Genomic DNA, 21,626 nt, shown 5'->3' with positions numbered 1-21,626 from the left:
ATGTTTATACCGTTCCACCTCACCCTGAGTAGTTATGTACACATCCATAACTCAAAATGCATAGAATAGAAAGTAATGCATTCAGCTCAATAGAGTGTAGAAATGAATTTTGCGGGAAACTACTATGTGATAACTTGATTTAAACATAATTATTTTACTTACCACATCACTTAGAGCAGTATGCAACCGATTTTATGAGGGTGCTACCAATGTTCGAGAAGTTACTTTAGTAACTTCAACTTTTTTACACAATGCAACATTAAAGTTTACAGAACTAAACAAAAATATTTTATGAGTGTGCTACCAATGTAGAAGTTACTTTTAGTAACATCAACTTTTTTACACAATGGAACATTACCGTTTACAGAGGTAAACAAAGATATTTACTGTTCCACTCTAAATGTTATGAGGTAGCTTCCTGAATTCACCTTGCATTTGAGTATTCCATGGCTCTGAGTAGGATATATGCAATATTTATACCGTTCCACCTCACCCTGAGTAGTTATGTACACATCCATAACCCAAAATGCATAGAATAGAAAGTAATGCATTCAGCTCAATAGAGTGCAGAGATGAATTTTGCGCGAAACTACTATGTGATAACTTGATGTAAACCTTATTATTTTGCCTACCATATGATTCAGAGTAGTATGCAACCAATTTTATGAGGGTGCTACCAATGTTGGAGAAGTTACTTTTAGTAACTTCAACTTTTTTACACAATGGAACATTACCGTTTACAGAGGTAAACAAAGATATTTACTGTTCCACTCTAAATGTTATGAGGTAGCTTCCTGAATTCACCTTGCATTTCAGTATTCCATGGCTCTGAGCAGGATACATGCAATATTTATACCGTTCCACCTCACCCTGAGTAGTTATGTACACATACATAACTCAGAATGCATAGAATAGAAAGTAATGCATTCAGTTCAATAGAGTGTAGAAATGAATTTTGCTGAAAACTACTATGTGATAACTTGATGTAAACATAATTATTTTACTTACCACATCACTTAGAGCAGTACGCAACCGATTTTATGTGTGTGCTACCAATGTTGGAGAAGTTACTTTTAGTAACTTCAACTTTTTTACACAATGGAACATTACCGTTTACAGAAGTAAACAAAGATATTTACTGTTCCACTCTAAATGTTATGAGGTAGCTTCCTGAATTCACCTTGCATTTGAGTAATCCATGGCTCTGAGTAGGATACATGCAATATTTATACCGTTCCACCTCACCCTGAGTAGTTATGTACACATACATAACTCAAAATGCATAGAATAGAAAGTAATGCATTCAGTTCAATAGAGTGTAGAAATGAATTTTGCTGAAAACTACGATGTGATATCTTGATGTAAACATAATTATTTTACTTACCACATCACTTAGAGCAGTACGCAACCGATTTTATGTGTGTGCTACCAATGTTGGAGAAGTTACTTTTAGTAACTTCAACTTTTTTACACAATGGAACATTACCGTTTACAGAAGTAAACAAAGATATTTACTGTTCCACTCTAAATGTTATGAGGTAGCTTCCTGAATTCATCTTGCATTTGAGTATTCCATGGCTCTGAGTAGGATACATGCAATATTTATACCGTTCCACCTCACCCTGAGTAGTTATGTACACATCCATAACTCAAAATTCATAGAATAGAAAGTATTGCATTCAGTTCAATAGAGTGTAGAAATGAATTTCGCTGAAAACTACGATGTGATAACTTGATTTAAACATAATTATTTTACTTACCACATCACTTAGAGCAGTATGCAAACGATTTTATGTGTGTGCTACCAATGTTGGAGAAGTTACTTTTAGTAACCTCAACTTTTTTACACAATGGAACATTACCGTTTACAGAAGTAAACAAAGATATTTACTGTTCCACTCTAAATGTTATGAGGTAGCTTCCTGAATTCACCTTGCATTTGAGTATTCCATGGCTCTGAGTAGGATACATGCAATATTTATACCGTTCCACCTCACCCTGAGTAGTTACGTACACATCCATGACTCAAAATGCATAGAATAGAAAGTAATGCATTCAGATCAATAGAGTGCAGAGATGAATTTTGCGGGAAACTACTATGTGATAACTTGATGTAAACCTTATTATTTTGCTTACGATATGATTTAGAGTAGTATGCAACCAATTTTATGAGGGTGCTACCAATGTTGGAGAAGTTACTTTTAGTAACTTCAACTTTTTTACACAATGGAACATTACCGTTTACAGAAGTAAACAAAGATATTTACTGTTCCACTCTAAATGTTATGAGGTAGCTTCCTGAATTCACCTTGCATTTGAGTATTCCATGGCTCTGAGTAGGATACATGCAATATTTATACCGTTCCACCTCACCCTGAGTAGTTATGTACACATCCATAACTCAAAATGCATAGAATAGAAAGTAATGCATTCAGTTCAATAGAGTGTAGAAATGAATTTTGCTGAAAACTACGATGTGATAACTTGATGTAAACATAATTATTTTACTTACCACATCACTTAGAGCAGTATGCAACCGATTTTATGTGTGTGCTACCAATGTTGGAGAAGTTACTTTTAGTAACTTCAACTTTTTTACACAATGGAACATAACCGTTTACCGAAGTAAACAAAGATATTTACTGTTCCACTCTAAATGTTATGATGTAGCTTCCTGAATTCACCTTGCATTTGAGTATTCCATGGCTCTGAGTAGGATACATGCAATATTTATACCGTTCCACCTCACCCTGAGTAGTTACGTACACATCCATAACTCAAAATGCATAGAATAGAAAGTAATGCATTCAGTTCAATAGAGTGCAGAAATGAATTTTGCTGAAAACTACGATGTGATAACTTGATGTAAACATAATTATTTTACTTACCACATCACTTAGAGCAGTATGCAACCGATTTTATGTGTGTGCTACCAATGTTGGAGAAGTTACTTTTAGTAACTTCAACTTTTTTACACAATGGAACATTACCGTTTACAGAAGTAAACAAAGATATTTACTGTTCCACTCTAAATGTTATGAGGTAGCTTCCTGAATTCACCTTGCATTTGAGTATTCCATAGCTCTGAGTAGGATACATGCAATATTTATACCGTTCCACCTCACCCTGAGTAGTTATGTACACATCCATAACTCAAAATTCATAGAATAGAAAGTAATGCATTCAGTTCAATAGAGTGTAGAAATGAATTTTGCTGAAAACTACTATGTGATAACTTGATGTAAACATAATTATTTTACTTACCACATCACTTAGAGCAGTACGCAACCGATTTTATGTGTGTGCTACCAATGTTGGAGAAGTTACTTTTAGTAACTTCAACTTTTTTACACAATGGAACATTACCGTTTACAGAAGTAAACAAAGATATTTACTGTTCCACTCTAAATGTTATGAGGTAGCTTCCTGAATTCACCTTGCATTTGAGTATTCCATGGCTCTGAGTAGGATACATGCAATGTTTATACCGTTCCACCTCACCCTGAGTAGTTATGTACACATCCATAACTCAAAATGCATAGAATAGAAAGTAATGCATTCAGCTCAATAGAGTGTAGAAATGAATTTTGCGGGAAACTACTATGTGATAACTTGATGTAAACATAATTATTTTACTTACCACATCACTTAGAGCAGTATGCAACCGATTTTATGTGTGTGCTACCATTGTTGAAGAAGTTACTTTTAGTAACTTCAACTTTTTTACACAATGGAACATTACCGTTTACAGAAGTAAACAAAGATATTTACTGTTCCACTCTAAATGTTATGAGGTAGCTTCCTGAATTCACCTTGCATTTGAGTATTCCATGGCTCTGAGTAGGATACATGCAATATTTATACCGTTCCACCTCACCCTGAGTAGTTACGTACACATCCATAACTCAAAATGCATAGAATAGAAAGTAATGCATTCAGTTCAATAGAGTGCAGAAATGAATTTTGCTGAAAACTACGATGTGATAACTTGATGTAAACATAATTATTTTACTTACCACATCACTTAGAGCAGTATGCAACCGATTTTATGTGTGTGCTACCAATGTTGGAGAAGTTACTTTTAGTAACTTCAACTTTTTTACACAATGGAACATTACCGTTTACAGAAGTAAACAAAGATATTTACTGTTCCACTCTAAATGTTATGAGGTAGCTTCCTGAATTCACCTTGCATTTGAGTATTCCATAGCTCTGAGTAGGATACATGCAATATTTATACCGTTCCACCTCACCCTGAGTAGTTATGTACACATCCATAACTCAAAATGCATAGAATAGAAAGTAATGCATTCAGCTCAATAGAGTGTAGAAATGAATTTTGCGGGAAACTACTATGTGATAACTTGATGTAAACATAATTATTTTACTTACCACATCACTTAGAGCAGTATGCAACCGATTTTATGTGTGTGCTACCATTGTTGAAGAAGTTACTTTTAGTAACTTCCACTTTTTTACACAATGGAACATTACCGTTTACAGAAGTAAACAAAGATATTTACTGTTCCACTCTAAATGTTATGAGGTAGCTTCCTGAATTCACCTTGCATTTGAGTATTCCATGGCTCTGAGTAGGATACATGCAATATTTATACCGTTCCACCTCACCCTGAGTAGTTATGTACACATCCATAACTCAAAATTCATAGAATAGAAAGTAATGCATTCAGTTCAATAGAGTGTAGAAATGAATTTCGCTGAAAACTACGATGTGATAACTTGATTTAAACATAATTATTTTACTTACCACATCACTTAGAGCAGTATGCAACCGATTTTATGTGTGTGCTACCAATGTTGGAGAAGTTACTTTTAGTAACTTCAACTTTTTTACACAATGGAACATTACCGTTTACAGAAGTAAACAAAGATATTTACTGTTCCACTCTAAATGTTATGAGGTAGCTTCCTGAATTCACCTTGCATTTGAGTATTCCATGGCTCTGAGTAGGATACATGCAATATTTATACCGTTCCACCTCACCCAGAGTAGTTATGTACACATCCATAACTCAAAATGCATAGAATAGAAAGTAATGCATTCAGCTCAATAGAGTGTAGAAATGAATTTTGCGGGAAACTACTATGTGATAACTTGATGTAAACATAATTATTTTACTTACCACATCACTTAGAGCAGTATGCAACCGATTTTATGTGTGTGCTACCATTGTTGAAGAAGTTACTTTTAGTAACTTCAACTTTTTTACACAATGGAACATTACCGTTTACAGAAGTAAACAAAGATATTTACTGTTCCACTCTAAATGTTATGAGGTAGCTTCCTGAATTCACCTTGCATTTGAGTATTCCATGGCTCTGAGTAGGATACATGCAATATTTATACCGTTCCACCTCACCCTGAGTAGTTATGTACACATCCATAACTCAAAATTCATAGAATAGAAAGTAATGCATTCAGTTCAATAGAGTGTAGAAATGAATTTCGCTGAAAACTACGATGTGATAACTTGATTTAAACATAATTATTTTACTTACCACATCACTTAGAGCAGTATGCAACCGATTTTATGTGTGTGCTACCAATGTTGGAGAAGTTACTTTTAGTAACTTCAACTTTTTTACACAATGGAACATTACCGTTTACAGAAGTAAACAAAGATATTTACTGTTCCACTCTAAATGTTATGAGGTAGCTTCCTGAATTCACCTTGCATTTGAGTATTCCATGGCTCTGAGTAGGATACATGCAATATTTATACCGTTCCACCTCACCCTGAGTAGTTATGTACACATCCATAACTCAAAATGCATAGAATAGAAAGTAATGCATTCAGCTCAATAGAGTGCAGAGATGAATTTTGCGGGAAAATACTATGTGATAACTTGATGTAAACCTTTTTATTTTGCTTACCATATGACTTAGAGTAGTATGCAACCAATTTTATGAGGGTGCTACCAATGTTGGAGAAGTTACTTTTAGTAACTTCAACTTTTTTACACAATGGAACATTACCGTTTACAGAAGTAAACAAAGATATTTACTGTTCCACTATAAATGTTATGAGGTAGCTTCCTGAATTCACCTTGCATTTGAGTATTCCATGGCTCTGAGTAGGATACATGCAATATTTATACCGTTCCACCTCACCCTGAGTAGTTACGTACACATCCATAACTCAAAATGCATAGAATAGAAAGTAATGCATTCAGCTCAATAGAGTGCAGAGATGAATTTTGCGGGAAACTACTATGTGATAACTTGATGTAAACATTATTTTGCTTACCATATGATTTAGAGTAGTATGCAACCAATTTTATGAGGGTGCTACCAATGTTGGAGAAGTTACTTTTAGTAACTTCAACTTTTTTACACAATGGAACATTACCGTTTACAGAAGTAAACAAAGATATTTACTGTTCCACTCTAAATGTTATGAGGTAGCTTCCTGAATTCACCTTGCATTTGAGTATTCCATGGCTCTGAGTAGGATACATGCAATATTTATACCGTTCCACCTCACCCTGAGTAGTTATGTACACATCCATAACTCAAAATGCATAGAATAGAAAGTAATGCATTCAGTTCAATAGAGTGTAGAAATGAATTTTGCTGAAAACTACGATGTGATAACTTGATGTAAACTTAATTATTTTACTTACCACATCACTTAGAGCAGTATGCAACCGATTTTATGTGTGTGCTACCAATGTTGGAGAAGTTACTTTTAGTAACTTCAACTTTTTTACACAATGGAACATAACCGTTTACCGAAGTAAACAAAGATATTTACTGTTCCACTCTAAATGTTATGATGTAGCTTCCTGAATTCACCTTGCATTTGAGTATTCCATGGCTCTGAGTAGGATACATGCAATGTTTATACCGTTCCACCTCACCCTGAGTAGTTATGTACACATCCATAACTCAAAATGCATAGAATAGAAAGTAATGCATTCAGCTCAATAGAGTGTAGAAATGAATTTTGCGGGAAACTACTATGTGATAACTTGATGTAAACATAATTATTTTACTTACCACATCACTTAGAGCAGTATGCAACCGATTTTATGTGTGTGCTACCATTGTTGAAGAAGTTACTTTTAGTAACTTCAACTTTTTTACACAATGGAACATTACCGTTTACAGAAGTAAACAAAGATATTTACTGTTCCACTCTAAATGTTATGGGGTAGCTTCCTGAATTCACCTTGCATTTGAGTATTCCATGGCTCTGAGTAGGATACATGCAATATTTATACCGTTCCACCTCACCCTGAGTAGTTATGTACACATCCATAACTCAAAATTCATAGAATAGAAAGTAATGCATTCAGTTCAATAGAGTGTTGAAATGAATTTCGCTGAAAACTACGATGTGATAACTTGATTTAAACATAATTATTTTACTTACCACATCACTTAGAGCAGTATGCAACCGATTTTATGTCTGTGCTACCAATGTTGGAGAAGTTACTTTTAGTAACTTCAACTTTTTTACACAATGGAACATTACCGTTTACAGAAGTAAACAAAGATATTTACTGTTCCACTCTAAATGTTATGAGGTAGCTTCCTGAATTCACCTTGCATTTGAGTATTCCATGGCTCTGAGTAGGATACATGCAATATTTATACCGTTCCACCTCACCCTGAGTAGTTACGTACACATCCATGACTCAAAATGCATAGAATAGAAAGTAATGCATTCAGCTCAATAGAGTGCAAAGATGAATTTTGCAGGAAACTACTATGTGATAACTTGATGTAAACCTTATTATTTTGCTTACGATATGATTTAGAGTAGTATGCAACCAATTTTATGAGGGTGCTACCGATGTTGGAGAAGTTACTTTTAGTAACTTCAACTTTTTTACACAATGCAACATTACCGTTTACAGAACTAAACAAAGATATTTACTGTTCCACTCTAAATGTTATGAGGTAGCTTCCTGAATTCACCTTGCATTTGAGTATTCCATGGCTCTGAGTAGGATACATGCAATATTTATACCGTTCCACCTCACCCTGAGTAGTTATGTACACATCCATAACTCAAAATTCATAGAATAGAAACTAATGCATTCAGTTCAATAGAGTGTAGAAATGAATTTCGCTGAAAACTACGATGTGATAACTTGATTTAAACATAATTATTTTACTTACCACATCACTTAGAGCAGTATGCAACCGATTTTATGTGTGTGCTACCAATGTTGGAGAAGTTACTTTTAGTAACTTCAACTTTTTTACACAATGGAACATTACCGTTTACAGAACTAAACAAAGATATTTACTGTTCCACTCTAAATGTTATGAGGTAGCTTCCTGAATTCACCTTGCATTTGAGTATTCCATGGCTCTGAGTAGGATACATGCAATATTTATACCGTTCCACCTCACCCTGAGTAGTTATGTACACATCCATAACTCAAAATGCATAGAATAGAAAGTAATGCATTCAGCTCAATAGAGTGCAGAGATGAATTTTGCGGGAAAATACTATGTGATAACTTGATGTAAACCTTTTTATTTTGCTTACCATATGATTTAGAGTAGTATGCAACCAATTTTATGAGGGTGCTACCAATGTTGGAGAAGTTACTTTTAGTAACTTCAACTTTTTTACACAATGGAACATTACCGTTTACAGAAGTAAACAAAGATATTTACTGTTCCACTATAAATGTTATGAGGTAGCTTCCTGAATTCACCTTGCATTTGAGTATTCCATGGCTCTGAGTAGGATACATGCAATATTTATACCGTTCCACCTCACCCTGAGTAGTTACGTACACATCCATAACTCAAAATGCATAGAATAGAAAGTAATGCATTCAGCTCAATAGAGTGCAGAGATGAATTTTGCGGGAAACTACTATGTGATAACTTGATGTAAACCTTATTATTTTGCTTACCATATGATTTAGAGTCGTATGCAACCAATTTTATGAGGGTGCTACCAATGTTGGAGAAGTTACTTTTAGTAACTTCAACTTTTTTACACAATGGAACATTACCGTTTACAGAAGTAAACAAAGATATTTACTGTTCCACTCTAAATGTTATGAGGTAGCTTCCTGAATTCACCTTGCATTTGAGTATTCCATGGCTCTGAGTAGGATACATGCAATATTTATACCGTTCCACCTCACCCTGAGTAGTTATGTACACATCCATAACTCAAAATGCATAGAATAGAAAGTAATGCATTCAGTTCAATAGAGTGTAGAAATGAATTTTGCTGAAAACTACGATGTGATAACTTGATGTTGTTATGATACCAGCCCCCTCCTTTGTGAGAATTGCAAGAGCCCTAGTAAAAGGGGGGGTCAACGACCCAAAAGAGAGAGAGAGAGAGACAGGCTGAATGGACACAGGAAATGGAAAGACATTCCACTGGGACAAAAGCTGGTGACTGTGGCATTGTTCTCAGGAGACACCTGGGGACTGCAGACGTGCCAACTCGCAGGGACATTGTAAAGCCCTCGGGCAAAGTGGGCTGGTTGAGAGAGAGATTGCACCACCTGCAACCTGATTGACACCTGAGATCCCGTGAGGCAGTATAAAGAAGGGTCTGAAAGAGGACGACCCTCAGACGCACCAAGGAGACACCAAGAAGCACGATAACGCTTCCCGTGGGAACGGGAAGCCATTTTGAAATAAGCCACGTGCGTTAAATTCCGAATGCGGGGTTTGTGGCTGGAACCAACGGAAGATCGCTTTTAACTAACAACGGGGAAGATCGCTCCCCTGATTACACGGATGTAAACGGCAAGTTTTTCCGTTTTATCTCTCTCTCTCTCCAACACGTGAAACCAAAAGCCTGCAGACTTCAGAGTGACTCTTTATATTTCCAATTGGACTCAGTATTATATACCCTAGACAACGAAAGAGCTTATTTCTGATTGATTATGGTTACACCGGTGTTTTAGATTGAGTTTTGACGATTTGAATGTTTGTATTAACCATACGTTTGTGCCCTTATTGAATAAAACGTTTGAAAATAGTAGCATCCGACTCAGCTGATCCATCTATCTTTGCTGGTAAGTTACCTGGTTACGGGGTTTTCGTAACAAGTGGGGTTCTCGTCTCGGGATTTGACACCAAAAAGGGGGAGGTCAGTCAATTGGGATTGTAAGTCAAAAAAAAAAATAATTTGGATCTGGTACGCAGGTAGCCAGACAGAAAAACCAGCAAAGATGGACGTGTGTGAATTTATGAAAAACGCGACTGTGGCGGCGCTAGAGGTGAGCACCAAAGCAGACTTGTTAAATTTGGCGAAGGGGTTAGAGATGGAAAACGAGCAGAATCAAGCGGAGAGGCAAAGACAGCATGAAATTCGGATCAGAGAGTTAGCAGCAGCCGAGAGAGCGGCAGCGGGGAGAGAAAGAGAGAGGGAGGAGCTAAGGAGAGAGCGGTTTAATGTTAGTCGGGAGCTGAGAGTAGTACCTCCGTTCGAAGAGACGGATGTTGATAGTTATTTCTTGTTTTTTGAAACGGTGGCAGTGAACCAGAAGTGGCCACAAGAGCAGTGGGTCGCGTTGTTACAAAGTGTGTTAGCAGGAGGGAGGATTTGGGCAGCCATGATGCCGACCCGCCGACCGGCGAGTGCGGTGGCCCCGCCCCTAGAGTCCCAAAGCTATCGCGCATGCGCGGTCACTCGCAGCCTGTCGGAAAAAGCGGCTGAGAAAGAGGACAGTTTAAATGAAGCCAGTGGTGATCTGGCCAAGATGTTTTTACCGACCCTGTACCATGAGGGTTCCGAGGGTGGTAAAACAGAAAGCAGTAAAGTAAAAGGGGGTAAGGGAGAGGAAATAGCCCTGCCCTTAGTGAAGAGAAAGGTCCTAGAGGTAGGAACTAAAGTTGAGAAACGGATAAAGTTGTTAAAATGTCCAGAGTTGGACATGGTTAATCTGTCTGGTTTGGCAGAATTGTTTGAAGAAGTTCAGAGTTCTAAAGGTGTTCTCGATTGTCCCGAGAGTGAAATGAGGGCAGTCTTAGAGAGGAAGGGTATCCTTGCTGTAGAGAAGTCAGCTGAAATGGCCGAGGAGGTTGTTTCAGCTTGCAGGGTTGCGCCTTCCCCAACGGGGGGCTGCCTAGAGAGTAGCTGGAAGGATCGGGGGACGTTAGAATTTGAAAAAGGTACGGGTATTGAAAGCCTGGAAGGGGCCAATGTCCCGTTTGAGTGTGTCCAAGATGGGGGCGCACGTGGTGCTGAACCTGGTAACAGAGCTCAGAGGAAGTCTGAGGTGTTTGATTCAGGGGGACGGGGCGGCCGTCTTTGTGGATCAGATAGGGTTGGTTCAGTAGGAAAAGGGTTAACCTTGGTAACCGTGGGAAGTGTGAGTTCCACGGTGTTTGTGTTCGAGAGTGGGGCCAAGGTTAGTGCCGAATTTAAGGGGGGAATGAGGATTGTTACTGAAGGAAACGGAAAGTCTGTAGTTCCCAAGTCGAAGGAAGAAATTTTAAACCTGGCAGATCGCTCACAGAGTGAGTCGGGAAATAGCGGGGCCCCCCACTCTATTGTTACGCCAGGGTGGGGTGTGAAGAGGTTGCAATCGAAATGCTACCTGAAAGAGGAGTTGGAATTAAAAACTAATAGCATGACGGGTCCTGAAGAGAAAAACGACAAATGGCCTAAAATTAAGGAATTGGGTGGTCTAAGTTTGGAACACGCTGATAAAATAACTCCTATGAAAGGAGCGGGCGAAAGCTTATTTCGCCAGGGTGCCCAAGATCGCCACGAGGGAATTAACCGGAAAAAAGGCGAGGGTTAATGGGGGCGCGATTTTTAAAATAGCAGAAGCCGGTTTTAAGGGATTTTGACAAAGTATGTGAATAATAAAGACAACACCCATGGAAGCTTGACTGTTAAGTTTGAAAGTAGCATAAAAATTTGTCTTTTGCATGAACCTTTGTAGATGTATGTAAGCTAAGATCACACCTCCTTAGTTATGTTGCCGAAGAAAGCAAATAAATAAGGTGGTTATTGAGCTGAAGTCTGATGCTGCTAGGCGTTAGCATGGCACGTGAGGTTAAGGTATTAAAGGAAAGGGGCACTGTACTTGTTAACTGTTTAGATGCTGACTTGAATGTATAACTGTATTACTCTGTATTAGATTCAAAATTTCTGTAAGACTGTACCACTCTGGGTTTTAACCGCTGGTAAAAACCTTTTTAAGAGGGGAGGTGTTATGATACCAGCCCCCTCCTTTGTGAGAATTGCAAGAGCCCTAGTAAAAGGGGGGGTCAACGACCCAAAAGAGAGAGAGAGAGAGACAGGCTGAATGGACACAGGAAATGGAAAGACATTCCACTGGGACAAAAGCTGGTGACTGTGGCATTGTTCTCAGGAGACACCTGGGGACTGCAGACGTGCCAACTCGCAGGGACATTGTAAAGCCCTCGGGCAAAGTGGGCTGGTTGAGAGAGAGATTGCACCACCTGCAACCTGATTGACACCTGAGATCCCGTGAGGCAGTATAAAGAAGGGTCTGAAAGAGGACGACCCTCAGACGCACCAAGGAGACACCAAGAAGCACGATAACGCTTCCCGTGGGAACGGGAAGCCATTTTGAAATAAGCCACGTGCGTTAAATTCCGAATGCGGGGTTTGTGGCTGGAACCAACGGAAGATCGCTTTTAACTAACAACGGGGAAGATCGCTCCCCTGATTACACGGATGTAAACGGCAAGTTTTTCCGTTTTATCTCTCTCTCTCTCCAACACGTGAAACCAAAAGCCTGCAGACTTCAGAGTGACTCTTTATATTTCCAATTGGACTCAGTATTATATACCCTAGACAACGAAAGAGCTTATTTCTGATTGATTATGGTTACACCGGTGTTTTAGATTGAGTTTTGACGATTTGAATGTTTGTATTAACCATACGTTTGTGCCCTTATTGAATAAAACGTTTGAAAATAGTAGCATCCGACTCAGCTGATCCATCTATCTTTGCTGGTAAGTTACCTGGTTACGGGGTTTTCGTAACAATGTAAACATAATTATTTTACTTACCACATCACTTAGAGCAGTATGCAACCGATTTTATGTGTGTGCTACCAATGTTGGAGAAGTTACTTTTAGTAACTTCAACTTTTTTACACAATGGAACATAACCGTTTACCGAAGTAAACAAAGATATTTACTGTTCCACTCTAAATGTTATGATGTAGCTTCCTGAATTCACCTTGCATTTGAGTATTCCATGGCTCTGAGTAGGATACATGCAATATTTATACCGTTCCACCTCACCCTGAGTAGTTACGTACACATCCATAACTCAAAATGCATAGAATAGAAAGTAATGCATTCAGTTCAATAGAGTGCAGAAATGAATTTTGCTGAAAACTACGATGTGATAACTTGATGTAAACATAATTATTTTACTTACCACATCACTTAGAGCAGTCGGCAACCGATTTTATGTGTGTGCTACCAATGTTGGAGAAGTTACTTTTAGTAACTTCAACTTTTTTACACAATGGAACATTACCGTTTACAGAACTAAACAAAGATATTTACTGTTCCACTCTAAATGTTATGAGGTAGCTTCCTGAATTCACCTTGCATTTGAGTATTCCATGGCTCTGAGTAGGATACATGCAATATTTATACCGTTCCACCTCACCCTGAGTAGTTATGTACACATCCATAACTCAAAATGCATAGAATAGAAAGTAATGCATTCAGCTCAATAGAGTGCAGAGATGAATTTTGCGGGAAAATACTATGTGATAACTTGATGTAAACCTTTTTATTTTGCTTACTATATGATTTAGAGTAGTATGCAACCAATTTTATGAGGGTGCTACCAATGTTGGAGAAGTTACTTTTAGTAACTTCAACTTTTTTACACAATGGAACATTACCGTTTACAGAAGTAAACAAAGATATTTACTGTTCCACTATAAATGTTATGAGGTAGCTTCCTGAATTCACCTTGCATTTGAGTATTCCATGGCTCTGAGTAGGATACATGCAATATTTATACCGTTCCACCTCACCCTGAGTAGTTACGTACACATCCATAACTCAAAATGCATAGAATAGAAAGTAATGCATTCAGCTCAATAGAGTGCAGAGATGAATTTTGCGGGAAACTACTATGTGATAACTTGATGTAAACCTTATTATTTTGCTTACCATATGATTTAGAGTAGTATGCAACCAATTTTATGAGGGTGCTACCAATGTTGGAGAAGTTACTTTTAGTAACTTCAACTTTTTTACACAATGGAACATTACCGTTTACAGAAGTAAACAAAGATATTTACTGTTCCACTCTAAATGTTATGAGGTAGCTTCCTGAATTCACCTTGCATTTGAGTATTCCATGGCTCTGAGTAGGATACATGCAATATTTATACCGTTCCACCTCACCCTGAGTAGTTATGTACACATCCATAACTCAAAATGCATAGAATAGAAAGTAATGCATTCAGTTCAATAGAGTGTAGAAATGAATTTTGCTGAAAACTACGATGTGATAACTTGATGTGAACATAATTATTTTACTTACCACATCACTTAGAGCAGTATGCAACCGATTTTATGTGTGTGCTACCAATGTTGGAGAAGTTACTTTTAGTAACTTCAACTTTTTTACACAATGGAACATAACCGTTTACCGAAGTAAACAAAGATATTTACTGTTCCACTCTAAATGTTATGATGTAGCTTCCTGAATTCACCTTGCATTTGAGTATTCCATGGCTCTGAGTAGGATACATGCAATATTTATACCGTTCCACCTCACCCTGAGTAGTTACGTACACATCCATAACTCAAAATGCATAGAATAGAAAGTAATGCATTCAGTTCAATAGAGTGCAGAAATGAATTTTGCTGAAAACTACGATGTGATAACTTGATGTAAACATAATTATTTTACTTACCACATCACTTAGAGCAGTATGCAACCGATTTTATGTGTGTGCTACCAATGTTGGAGAAGTTACTTTTAGTAACTTCAACTTTTTTACACAATGGAACATTACCGTTTACAGAAGTAAACAAAGATATTTACTGTTCCACTCTAAATGTTATGAGGTAGCTTCCTGAATTCACCTTGCATTTGAGTATTCCATAGCTCTGAGTAGGATACATGCAATATTTATACCGTTCCACCTCACCCTGAGTAGTTATGTACACATCCATAACTCAAAATTCATAGAATAGAAAGTAATGCATTCAGTTCAATAGAGTGTAGAAATGAATTTTGCTGAAAACTACTATGTGATAACTTGATGTAAACATAATTATTTTACTTACCACATCACTTAGAGCAGTACGCAACCGATTTTATGTGTGTGCTACCAATGTTGGAGAAGTTACTTTTAGTAACTTCAACTTTTTTACACAATGGAACATTACCGTTTACAGAAGTAAACAAAGATATTTACTGTTCCACTCTAAATGTTATGAGGTAGCTTCCTGAATTCACCTTGCATTTGAGTATTCCATGGCTCTGAGTAGGATACATGCAATGTTTATACCGTTCCACCTCACCCTGAGTAGTTATGTACACATCCATAACTCAAAATGCATAGAATAGAAAGTAATGCATTCAGCTCAATAGAGTGTAGAAATGAATTTTGCGGGAAACTACTATGTGATAACTTGATGTAAACATAATTATTTTACTTACCACATCACTTAGAGCAGTATGCAACCGATTTTATGTGTGTGCTACCATTGTTGAAGAAGTTACTTTTAGTAACTTCAACTTTTTTACACAATGGAACATTACCGTTTACAGAAGTAAACAAAGATATTTACTGTTCCACTCTAAATGTTATGAGGTAGCTTCCTGAATTCACCTTGCATTTGAGTATTCCATGGCTCTGAGTAGGATACATGCAATATTTATACCGTTCCACCTCACCCTGAGTAGTTACGTACACATCCATAACTCAAAATGCATAGAATAGAAAGTAATGCATTCAGTTCAATAGAGTGTAGAAATGAATTTTGCTGAAAACTGCTATGTGATAACTTGATGTAAACATAATTATTTTACTTACCACATCACTTAGAGCAGTACGCAACCGATTTTACGTGTGTGCTACCAATGTTGGAGAAGTTACTTTTAGTAACTTCAACTTTTTTACACAATGGAACATTACCGTTTACAGAAGTAAACAAAGATATTTACTGTTCCACTCTAAATGTTATGAGGTAGCTTCCTGAATTCACCTTGCATTTGAGTATTCCATGGCTCTGAGTAGGATACATGCAATGTTTATACCGTTCCACCTCACCCTGAGTAGTTATGTACACATCCATAACTCAAAATGCATAGAATAGAAAGTAATGCATTCAGCTCAATAGAGTGTAGAAATGAATTTTGCGGGAAACTACTATGTGATAACTTGATGTAAACATAATTATTTTACTTACCACATCACTTAGAGCAGTATGCAACCGATTTTATGTGTGTGCTACCATTGCTGAAGAAGTTACTTTTAGTAACTTCAACTTTTTTACACAATGGAACATTACCGTTTACAGAAGTAAACAAAGATATTTACTGTTCCACTCTAAATGTTATGAGGTAGCTTCCTGAATTCACCTTGCATTTGAGTATTCCATGGCTCTGAGTAGGATACATGCAATATTTATACCGTTCCACCTCACCCTGAGTAGTTATGTACACATCCATAACTCAAAATTCATAGAATAGAAAGTAATGCATTCAGTTCAATAGAGTGTAGAAATGAATTTCGCTGAAAACTACGATGTGATAACTTGATTTAAACATAATTATTTTACTTACCACATCACTTAGAGCAGTATGCAACCGATTTTATGTGTGTGCTACCAATGTGGGAGAAGTTACTTTTAGTAACTTCAACTTTTTTACACAATGGAACATTACCGTTTACAGAAGTAAACAAAGATATTTACTGTTCCACTATAAATGTTATGAGGTAGCTTCCTGGATTCACCTTGCATTTGAGTATTCCATGGCTCTGAGTAGGATACATGCAATATTTATACCGTTCCACCTCACCCTGAGTAGTTATGTACACATCCATAACTCAAAATGCATAGAATAGAAAGTAATGCATTCAGCTCAATAGAGTGCAGAGATGAATTTTGCGGGAAAATACTATGTGATAACTTGATGTAAACCTTTTTATTTTGCTTACCATATGATTTAGAGTAGTATGCAACCAATTTTATGAGGGTGCTACCAATGTTGGAGAAGTTACTTTTAGTAACTTCAACTTTTTTACACAATGGAACATTACCGTTTACAGAAGTAAACAAAGATATTTACTGTTCCACTCTAAATGTTATGAGGTAGCTTCCTGAATTCACCTTGCATTTGAGTATTCCATGGCTCTGAGTAGGATACATGCAATATTTATACCGTTCCACCTCACCCTGAGTAGTTATGTACACATCCATAACTCAAAATGCATAGAATAGAAAGTAATGCATTCAGTTCAATAGAGTGTAGAAATGAATTTTGCTGAAAACTACGATGTGATAACTTGATGTAAACATAATTATTTTACTTACCACATCACTTAGAGCAGTATGCAACCGATTTTATGTGTGTGCTACCAATGTTGGAGAAGTTACTTTTAGTAACTTCAACTTTTTTACACAATGGAACATTACCGTTTACAGAAGTAAACAAAGATATTTACTGTTCCACTCTAAATGTTATGAGGTAGCTTCCTGAATTCACCTTGCATTTGAGTATTCCATGGCTCTGAGTAGGATACATGCAATATTTATACCGTTCCACCTCACCCTGAGTAGTTATGTACACATCCATAACTCAAAATTCATAGAATAGAAAGTAATGCATTCAGTTCAATAGAGTGTAGAAATGAATTTCGCTGAAAACTACGATGTGATAACTTGATTTAAACATAATTATTTTACTTACCACATCACTTAGAGCAGTATGCAACCGATTTTATGTGTGTGCTACCAATGTGGGAGAAGTTACTTTTAGTAACTTCAACTTTTTTACACAATGGAACATTACCGTTTACAGAAGTAAACAAAGATATTTACTGTTCCACTATAAATGTTATGAGGTAGCTTCCTGGATTCACCTTGCATTTGAGTATTCCATGGCTCTGAGTAGGATACATGCAATATTTATACCGTTCCACCTCACCCTGAGTAGTTATGTACACATCCATAACTCAAAATGCATAGAATAGAAAGTAATGCATTCAGCTCAATAGAGTGCAGAGATGAATTTTGCGGGAAAATACTATGTGATAACTTGATGTAAACCTTTTTATTTTGCTTACCATATGATTTAGAGTAGTATGCAACCAATTTTATGAGGGTGCTACCAATGTTGGAGAAGTTACTTTTAGTAACTTCAACTTTTTTACACAATGGAACATTACCGTTTACAGAAGTAAACAAAGATATTTACTGTTCCACTCTAAATGTTATGAGGTAGCTTCCTGAATTCACCTTGCATTTGAGTATTCCATGGCTCTGAGTAGGATACATGCAATATTTATACCGTTCCACCTCACCCTGAGTAGTTATGTACACATCCATAACTCAAAATGCATAGAATAGAAAGTAATGCATTCAGTTCAATAGAGTGTAGAAATGAATTTTGCTGAAAACTACGATGTGATAACTTGATGTAAACATAATTATTTTACTTACCACATCACTTAGAGCAGTATGCAACCGATTTTATGTGTGTGCTACCAATGTTGGAGAAGTTACTTTTAGTAACTTCAACTTTTTTACACAATGGAACATTACCGTTTACAGAAGTAAACAAAGATATTTACTGTTCCACTCTAAATGTTATGAGGTAGCTTCCTGAATTCACCTTGCATTTGAGTATTCCATGGCTCTGAGTAGGATACATGCAATGTTTATACCGTTCCACCTCACCCTGAGTAGTTATGTACACATCCATAACTCAAAATGCATAGAATAGAAAGTAATGCATTCAGCTCAATAGAGTGTAGAAATGAATTTTGCGGGAAACTACTATGTGATAACTTGATGTAAACATAATTATTTTACTTACCACATCACTTAGAGCAGTATGCAACCGATTTTATGTGTGTGCTACCATTGTTGAAGAAGTTACTTTTAGTAACTTCAACTTTTTTACACAATGGAACATTACCGTTTACAGAAGTAAACAAAGATATTTACTGTTCCACTCTAAATGTTATGAGGTAGCTTCCTGAATTCACCTTGCATTTGAGTATTCCATGGCTCTGAGTAGGATACATGCAATATTTATACCGTTCCACCTCACCCTGAGTAGTTATGTACACATCCATAACTCAAAATTCATAGAATAGAAAGTAATGCATTCAGTTCAATAGAGTGTAGAAATGAATTTCGCTGAAAACTACGATGTGATAACTTGATTTAAACATAATTATTTTACTTACCACATCACTTAGAGCAGTATGCAACCGATTTTATGTGTGTGCTACCAATGTTGGAGAAGTTACTTTTAGTAACTTCAACTTTTTTACACAATGGAACATTACCGTTTACAGAAGTAAACAAAGATATTTACTGTTCCACTCTAAATGTTATGAGGTAGCTTCCTGAATTCACCTTGCATTTGAGTATTCCATGGCTCTGAGTAGGATACATGCAATATTTATACCGTTCCACCTCACCCTGAGTAGTTATGTACACATCCATAACTCAAAATGCATAGAATAGAAAGTAATGCATTCAGCTCAATAGAGTGTAGAAATGAATTTTGCGGGAAACTACTATGTGATAACTTGATGTAAACATAATTATTTTACATACCACATCACTTAGAGCAGTATGCAACCGATTTTATGTGTGTGCTACCATTGTTGAAGAAGTTACTTTTAGTAACTTCAACTTTTTTACACAATGGAACATTACCGTTTACAGAAGTAAACAAAGATATTTACTGTTCCACTCTAAATGTTATGAGGTAGCTTCCTGAATTCACCTTGCATTTGAGTATTCCATGGCTCTGAGTAGGATACATGCAATATTTATACCGTTCCACCTCACCCTGAGTAGTTATGTACACATCCATAACTCAAAATGCATAGAATAGAAAGTAATGCATTCAGTTCAATAGAGTGTAGAAATGAATTTCGCTGAAAACTACGATGTGATAACTTGATTTAAACATAATTATTTTACTTACCACATCACAGAGCAGTATGCAACCGATTTTATGTGTGTGCTACCAATGTTGGAGAAGTTACTTTTAGTAACTTCAACTTTTTTACACAATGGAACATTACCGTTTACAGAAGTAAACAAAGATATTTACTGTTCCACTCTAAATGTTATGAGGTAGCTTCCTGAATTCACCTTGCATTTGAGTATTCCATGGCTCTGAGTAGGATACATGCAATATTTATACCGTTCCACCTCACCCTGAGTAGTTATGTACACATCCATAACTCAAAATGCATAGAATAGAAAGTAATGCATTCAGCTCAATAGAGTGCAGAGATGAATTTTGCGGGAAAATACTATGTGATAACTTGATGTAAACCTTTTTATTTTGCTTACCATATGATTTAGAGTAGTATGCAACCAATTTTATGAGGGTGCTACCAATGTTGGAGAAGTTACTTTTTGTAACTTCAACTTTTTTACACAATGGAACATTACCGTTTACAGAAGTAAACAAAGATATTTACTGTTCCACTCTAAATGATATGAGGTAGCTTCCTGAATTCACCTTGCATTTGAGTATTCCATGGCTCTGAGTAGGATACATGCAATATTTATACCGTTCCACCTCACCCTGAGTAGTTACGTACACATCCATAACTCAAAATGCATAGAATAGAAAGTAATGCATTCAGCTCAATAGAGTGCAGAGATGAATTTTGCGGGAAACTACTATGTGATAACTTGATGTAAACCTTATTATTTTGCTTACCATATGATTTAGAGTAGTATGCAACCAATTTTATGAGGGTGCTACCAATGTTGGAGAAGTTACTTTTAGTAACTTCAACTTTTTTACACAATGGAACATTACCGTTTACAGAAGTAAACAAAGATATTTACTGTTCCACTATAAATGTTATGAGGTAGCTTCCTGAATTCACCTTGCATTTGAGTATTCCATGGCTCTGAGTAGGATACATGCAATATTTATACCGTTCCACCTCACCCTGAGTAGTTACGTACACATCCATAACTCAAAATGCATAGAATAGAAAGTAATGCATTCAGCTCAATAGAGTGCAGAGATGAATTTTGCGGGAAACTACTATGTGATAACTTGATGTAAACCTTATTATTTTGCTTACCATATGATTTAGAGTAGTATGCAACCAATTTTATGAGGGTGCTACCAATCTTGGAGAAGTTACTTTTAGTAACTTCAACTTTTTTACACAATGGAACATTACCGTTTACAGAAGTAAACAAAGATATTTACTGTTCCACTCTAAATGTTATGAGGTAGCTTCCTGAATTCACCTTGCATTTGAGTATTCCATGGCTCTGAGTAGGATACATGCAATATTTATACCGTTCCACCTCACCCTGAGTAGTTACGTACACATCCATAACTCAAAATGCATAGAATAGAAAGTAATGCATTCAGTTCAATAGAGTGCAGAAATGAATTTTGCTGAAAACTACGATGTGATAACTT

The 21,626-nt window shown here is 36.6% G+C and overlaps 1 protein-coding gene across 1 annotated transcript in view; it reads left to right on the top strand.

The window, feature by feature from the left end:
* Positions 1 to 9,264: 9,264 nt before the first annotated feature.
* LOC140735838 (uncharacterized) overlaps positions 9,265 to 21,626 on the top strand; it is a 32,580-nt gene continuing 20,218 nt past the window's right edge. The window contains exon 1 of the mRNA XM_073061351.1: positions 9,265 to 11,968. Within this exon, the coding sequence (XP_072917452.1) occupies positions 10,186 to 11,763 (1,578 nt within the window). The 5' untranslated portion in view covers positions 9,265 to 10,185 and the 3' untranslated portion in view covers positions 11,764 to 11,968. The remainder of the gene's footprint in view (positions 11,969 to 21,626) is intronic.

The sequence above is a fragment of the Hemitrygon akajei genome, chromosome 11 (genome assembly GCF_048418815.1).
Source record: "Hemitrygon akajei chromosome 11, sHemAka1.3, whole genome shotgun sequence".
Classification (NCBI taxonomy): Eukaryota; Metazoa; Chordata; class Chondrichthyes; order Myliobatiformes; family Dasyatidae; genus Hemitrygon; species Hemitrygon akajei.
The sequence above is the reverse complement of the archived record's forward strand: the minus strand, read 5'-3'. Positions and strand labels throughout refer to the sequence as shown.